At 52.2% G+C, this 7,002-nt stretch overlaps 1 protein-coding gene across 2 annotated transcripts in view; it reads left to right on the top strand.

The window, feature by feature from the left end:
• Positions 1 to 6: 6 nt before the first annotated feature.
• C2CD2 (C2 calcium dependent domain containing 2) overlaps positions 7 to 7,002 on the top strand; it is a 70,117-nt gene continuing 63,121 nt past the window's right edge. For both annotated transcript variants that reach the window (XM_017855196.1, XM_017855195.1), the window contains exon 1: positions 7 to 398. In XM_017855196.1, coding sequence (XP_017710685.1) covers positions 120 to 398 — 279 coding nt within the window. In that variant the 5' untranslated portion in view covers positions 7 to 119. The remainder of the gene's footprint in view (positions 399 to 7,002) is intronic.

Below are 7,002 nucleotides of genomic sequence, written 5' to 3'. Positions count from 1 at the left end.
GCCCCCTCCACGCCCCCCGCCCCCCGCGCGCCGCGGCCGCCGCCAGCGCGTGTCCTGAGTCCGCCGCTCCGGCCCGGGGCTGCCGGGGAAGTTGGGGCGAGGTGGGCCGGGGATGCGCCATGGCTATGGCCCGGCTGGGCTCGTGGCTTGGGGAGGCGCAGTGGCTCGCGCTAGTGTCGCTCTTCGTCGCGGCGCTGGCCACGGTAGGCCTGTACCTGGCGCAGTGGGCGCTGGCCAGAGCGCGACCCCAGCCCCAGCGGCGGGCGGTGGAGCATGGAGAGGGGCAGCGCCCGGGGTCCGACGCGCTCCTGTCCTGGATCCTGACGCTGGGCAGCTGGAGGAGCCAGTGGCAGGCGGCCTGGGTGACCGCCCTGAACGAGGAGGCCGAGAGGAAAGGGGTGAGTTTCCGGGACTGCGGGCCGGGGGGCGGCCGATGCCGGGGCGGTCTGTCCGGGCCGAGCTCTTTCCTGGAGGCGTCGCCGCAGCCCCTGACCCAGGCGAAGGTGTTGAGTCCTCCCCCCAGCGCAGAGCATCCTCGAGAGTTAGGAGAGAGACGGAGGAGCGAGGACCCTTGACTGGGAGACAAGACAAAGTGATTCATTTTATTCTCCAAACGGCAGGTGCGCCGGGCCCTGGGCTCCCCGAGGGACAGGCTGGTGGTTGGAGGGACTGTCAGTAGCGCTCATCCGCGCCAGTCGGTACCTCCCCTGCCTGGAGTCCCGGCGCGAATTCCTGTGCCTGATCGGACACTCACTGAGCTTGCACATGATACATGAATAGCTGTGACCCCAATGTGCTTCCACCTCTCATAGAGCTGAATTTCACCAAGAATTTATCTCCAGAGACTTGCATTCCTTGGCATATAAAAACAGCGACCGTTTGCTGAGGGCCAGCCGCTGGGCAGACAACCTACCGAGGCTTTCGGTGCGTCTGCCATCTCTGAATCCTCACAACTCCTGGGACATAGGTGTTATCAATGTTTTACAGATGAGGAAACCGAGGCCCAGAGACGGCAGGCAGCCTGCCCAGTGCCACACAGCTCGTGGGCGGCAGAGCTGGCATGTGAGCCCAGCTGCCCTGGCCTGCAAGCTAAGGGCCTCGTGTCTTACCTCTGCTGCCTCACAGTCCTGTGGGCGTTTCTGTAGTCGCTGATTGCTCCTTGACTTATTTTTGCTTTTAAGACATCTTAGTTTAATGACAAGTTCCTGGCATGTACTGTTCTTAGGCATTTCACAGGAGGAGTTGGAGCCTGGGTGAGTTTGGGGAGGCGCCCCTAGTCTTGGCCGCTGCTCCGCCCTTCCAGGCCACAGTTTCCTGCACCTACATGTAAAGCTCAGTGGTCATTCGCTGTGGAAATAGCAGAATTGCTAATTTTGAATGTCTGGCCCCATCAGCCTTCAAAATATTCCACGGCAGGCCCTGTGCCTGGTCCTTGCGCCATGGCCTTGGAAGACATGGCCATGGAATTAAAAAACAAAAAAGCTTTGACTATCAGTTAGCAGACATCCAGCAAATCAAGAGACCTTGTTCTGAACTCTTGAAAAAGAACATAAATGACTGTAGTTTTGGAGGAGAAAATCTTCAGGGTCAGTCGACTGACTTTTGTCCTGGTGCCCAGAATCTGTGCCTCAGCTGTCCAGAGCTGAAGAGTTTCTCAGGGAAACCAGTGGTCTCCTGTGGGAGCCCTCCACTCCTGTTGGTCTCACATCCAGGAGCAAATGCAGGTGTTTCCCTGGGAAGCTGCCGTCACTGACCCCTGATTGACCTGGTATCAAGGCTTCTGAGGCTGAGTCCCCTCCAGGCTGGTGGCGCGATTGGGCACCAGTCTCATCCGTGCCCTTTGTAGGAGGCAGGCGAGTGTTGGGTGAATGACCTGTGAGTTCCGCTTCTAACTCTGGAGTTTCAGGCCCAGAGGCAGTGACCCTACCTTCTGTATATTTGGGATGGTTTGTTTCCTGACATGTATGGATTGGCTTCAGAAAATATGATCCCCTTGGATATGATCCTTCCATATTCCCATCTGCCTGAAGTGTGGAGAGGCAGAGAAGAGGACGTCCCTGCCCTGGCATCTGTCTTGGGCTGGTCAAGTCAATCTGAGAACACTGAAGGAAATATTTGAAAGTTTTGAATAAAAACTTTTTACCTGAGTCTTTGTGTGGGATCAGGGAGGGTTTGCATTCAGGGAGAGGAGAGAGGGTCTCAGCTTGTTTGCACCTTTTCTGTTCTCTCTCTGCTGTTGGCCACACACTGCAGTCTCAGACCCCTGTCTCTCCTGACTTCCTGTTTGGAAGAGGCAACAGTGTCCTGGATTCATGCTCAAAGCAACCCAGGACCATCTCTGCCATATTTGCATGGACATAGTCCATTAGTTCTGTGATGCCAGTCTTTGGTATTGCTTACTTTCCTGGGGACTGGGGTGGGGGAACACAGCCCTGATGCCTGGGAATGTCATGTCATTTCCATTCAAATGGAACGTTTTGCAGGCAGATAGGATCTGGGTGACTGGGCTCCCTATGAGTGATGGTCACACACCCTCCCCGCATCCTGAGCCATCGCTGCTGTGTCAGTGATGGCATTGTGGGTGAGCAGGTGGTGGTGTTTGCATTCCTGGCTGCCCTGAGTCTGGTGATTGTCACACACATCCGAGCATCCTGGGCCATCTCTGTTGTGACAGTGATGGCCGTGTGGGAGAGCAGGGGCTGCTATGTCCATTCGTGGCTGCCCTGACTCTGGCAGGAGTTTCTCGCTGCCCTCCCCCACCTCAATTCCCACTAATCCCGGATTAGGGCTGACACTCCGAGCCCGCTCTCGCCCGGAGAGCCACAGCTTAGTGCTCCCCCTCCTGCCTCTGCCTTGTCCTGATGTCACTCTGTCCTACCCAGGGAGGAGACCAGTTCTTGGCCTGTCACTTAGGGATTGAGAAGACCTGGTAATAACTTAATCACATCCAGCATTCTGTCTGAAAAGTGGAGTTTTTTATACAACGGAGACACTAACTCCTCCTATTCCAAGTTTTACCCCACCTTTGTATTTTAAGATGGAAAGAAACCCTAAACTCTTCTAGCCAAGCCCCTTTCTTCTCCAGAAGAGGAGACTGAGGCCCATGAGCTGGAGGAATTTGCTGAGGTCTGCCCATCAGTGGCTGCAGCCTGTTCCCTTGTGGGAAGCAGTTTCAACTTGGAGACCTAAATGTTTCCTTTAAATGAGAGCCAGCGAGAATGGCTCAGAGAGTCGAGTTGTTGATGTGTTATCCCAAACAGTGGGGCTCGCACCTCCCAGAATCCAAGGACTGGGCAGCACTGGAGGAGTCCTCGTGCTCTCTGATGACCACTGCAGCAGCGCAGACTCCCCATATCGCGGGGGACCTTGGATTCCCACCCTCACTCCAGAAAGGGTTCTACATTTTATGTGACAGTGATTTGCACTGACCTCAGAGGAAACCATTGCTGATCTGCCGGCTGGCCAGGTGGACGCCAGGTATGCAGAGATCACAGGAGTCCTGCCCAGAGAGCTTAGTGACACACATGCCTGCCCCCTACATCCGCCTCAGTAGGCTTGGGGAGCACACTGTGAGGGTGTCCCATGGTTGAGAATCACTGGTGAGAAGCTGCTAGAACACACCTGCCATCCATCAAAGTTACTCTTTCTTTTTTTTAAATTTAATTTAATTTAATTTAATTTTTTTTTTTTTTTTTGAGACGGAGTCTCGCTAGTCTCGCTCACTGCAGCTCCGCCTCCGGGTTCACGAATTCTCCTGCTCAGCCTCCGGCAGTGGCTGGGCTGCAGGCGACCCACCACTCGCAAACCCGCTATTTTTTGTTTTTTGTAGAGACGTGTTTTCCGTATATGCACAGGATGGGGTCTCCATATCTGAGCTCGTGATCTGCCCGTCTTGGCCTCCCAAAGATGCTGGGGATTACAGCTTGGCCACCGCGCCCGGGCCTTTTTTTTTTTTTTTGTTATACTTTAAGTTCTAGGGTACCATGTGTGCAACGTGCAGGTTTGTTACATAGTATACATGTGCCATTGGTATTGCTGCACTCAAACTTCATCGTTTCATAGGTATTTGTCTGAATGCTATTTCCTCCGGTCCCCCACCCCCCGAAGGCCCTGGTGTATGTGTTCCCCGCCCTTGCTGTCCATGTGTTCTCGTAGTTCAACTCCCCTATGAAGTGGAACATATGGTGTCTTGGTTTACTCGTCCTTGTGTGTTTGCGTGGAAATGCTGGTTTCCAGTACATCATGTCCTCTGCAAAGGACATGAACTCATACTTTTTTATGGCTGAATAGTATTCCATGGTATATATGTGCCACATTTTCTTAATCCAGTCTATCGTTGATAGGTATTTGGGTTGGTTCCAAGTCTTTGCTATTGTGAATAATGCTGCAGTAAACATCCATGTGCATGTGTCTTTATAGTAGCATGATTTATAGTCCTTTGAGTATATACCCAGTAATGGGATTGCTGGGTCAAATGGTATTTCTAGTTCTAGAGCCTTGAGGAATTGCCACACTGTCTTCCACAATGGTTGAACTAATTTACACTCCCACCAACAGGGTAAATAGAGTTCCTCTTTCATCCAGCACCACCTAAAAGCAGTTGTTTGAGCTTTGACTCTTGCCTCTCCACTTGGTGTGGTGTTGCAGACACCTAATTCCCATCGATGTGATCACTCTTTGGTCATAGAGAACAGAAGATCCCAGAACTGGCTCAGTCTCAGGTCAGGCTCCTTAGACTGAGAACTGATATTATGGTATCCAAAAGCACCAGTTGAGATTTTCCTTTTGCTCCCCTGTGATTACATCAGTATTTACGAAGTGGTTCATGATCATCAGATATACCCTCAACACCCCCTTGGGAGTCTCCGGGACTGCTGTCCCACAGTCTCCTTGACTCTGGGATCCAGCGTGCTTGCCGCCGATGGCCCCTGCCCGTGGGCTGCGTAGCACTCCTCCCAAGGCTGATGCTGTCTGGACCACGTGTGGGCAGCGCCCGTCCCGAAGTGAGGCCTGTGTTCTGTGGCCTGCGCTCTGGGCTTGTCTAGTAACGGCCCACCTGAGTGGGATGAGGCCCCGGACGAGGAGGATCCCCAGTGCTGTTTGTTTCTTTAGTCCTTCAGCCCAGGGTTTCTTTAAAGGAATGTTCCAAATGCAGATGATCAAGACTGTAACTATCAAACAATTTGTGGTCTTTGGAAAAAAAAAAAAAAAAAGAAAGAAAGATGCTGTGTGGACTTGGAACATGTTATTAATAGCACTGACTTGAATAGAAGTTTCTGCATTTACAAAGTAAACAAAGTGGCCACCAGACTTCAGAGTCTTTGCATTATATAATGACCTTCCAGTTGTGCTCACAAAGTCCAAACTCCTTGACCAATGACAGTGACTGTGGTGTAGGAAGCCAGTTGGTAGAACTGTGGCAGCCACTGTGGGGAAGGGCCATGGAGCTGCCCTTCCCTCCTCCGGTAGAAGGAACTTGGGCCTTTTTGGGGCTGTGAACCCTGCACTCTCCACCGTGACCCCTTCTGTTGCTCCAGTGTCCAGGGACCTTTCCTGTATGGGGCCTTCCCACAGGTCATTCCTTTTGTTTGGAATTCTTATCTTTTTTTCCTGCTTATTTAACTTCTCTAAATCTTTTGGGTCTTGGCTCAGAGGTCCCTGATCCTCCCCTTCAGCCAGGATGCTCCCCACCCTGCCCTCCTCCCAACCCCCTGGAGTCACTTATGCCCTGGTCAGCTCCCGGCATTGTGAGCTGGGGCAGAGCCAGGGGCCGTCCAGGCAGAGCCAGTCCCAGTGCCCAGCACAAAGCCGGCTCGCGGCAGGCTGTGGTCTCAGTGGGGTGAATGATGGGCCTCTGGAGGAGGAGAAACAGTGGTGATGCCCATTCCTCCATCTGGACTCAGGCCTTCTGTCTTGGGAGCCGGCCAGGCCTGGGCAAAACAAGCTGTTTAATGTGCTTTGTTTTTCACTTCTAAAGCATCAACATTAAAGGAGGCTCTGATGACTTTGCAAGTCATCAATGCAAAACCCAGGAATAGGCGCCAGTTCAGTTTGTTCTTTGCACTCACCCATTCTCCCAACAAGACAGGAATTCAGGAAAGTGTGGGTGTAGTGTTCACATCAACTAAAATTCCCCCAACGCTAACTTCCATTCCCGCGGGCCCCTGGTAGGTTGCTGAGGAGGGAAGGCACTTCTTCAGCTCGTGGAAGAGCCTGTGGGGAAGCTCTGGAGCTGGGTGTGGGTTTGCTTGATGCTCCAGCTCTGCCTTCCCAGCTGTGCGATCCTGGGAGAGTCTCTGTGCATCATCTACAGGAGGGAAAACTTTGGGTTCAATCCAGAAAACAAAATCCACTCTCCTAGCGGTAAGATCAGATCTGTGTGAGGCATTTAGCAAAATGCCTGGTACATAGTGAGACAATAAAGGTAGGCTGCTCTCTTTAAAGTCTTATTTTTTAAACTTTTTATTTTGAACTGTTTTCACAGAAAACTTGAAAATAATTCAGCTTCCATATATTCCTCGCTCAGCCTTGCATAACCACAGCTCAATGATCAGAACCAAGAAATTAACATTGGTGCCATGTTACTATGATTCGTAACACAATGAGATTAATGTAATGTAATAATTCAAGAAATTTAGGCCAGGCGCGGTGGCTCATGCCTGTAATCCCAGCACTTTGGGAGACTGAGGCGGGCGGATCACCTTAGGTCAAGAGTTCAAGACCAGCCTGACCAACATGGAGAAACCCCATCTCTACTAAAAATACAAAATTAGTTGGGTGCGGTGGCATGTGCCTGTAATCCCAGCTACTCGGGAGGCTGAGGCAGGAGAATCGCTTGAACCCGGGAGGCAGAGATTGCAGTGAGCCAAGATTGTGCCATTGTACTCCAGCCTGGGCAACAAGAGTGAAACTCCGTCTCACAAAAGAGAGAGAGAAAGAGAGAGAGAGAGAGAGAGGAGGAAGGAAGGAAGGAAGGAAGGAAGGAAGGAAGGAAGGGGAGGG

This window comes from Rhinopithecus bieti, unplaced genomic scaffold (genome assembly GCF_001698545.2).
Source record: "Rhinopithecus bieti isolate Rb0 unplaced genomic scaffold, ASM169854v2 scaffold_40803, whole genome shotgun sequence".
Classification (NCBI taxonomy): Eukaryota; Metazoa; Chordata; class Mammalia; order Primates; family Cercopithecidae; genus Rhinopithecus; species Rhinopithecus bieti.
Note: the sequence above shows the minus strand (reverse complement) of the source record. Positions and strands in the feature narration are given on the sequence as shown.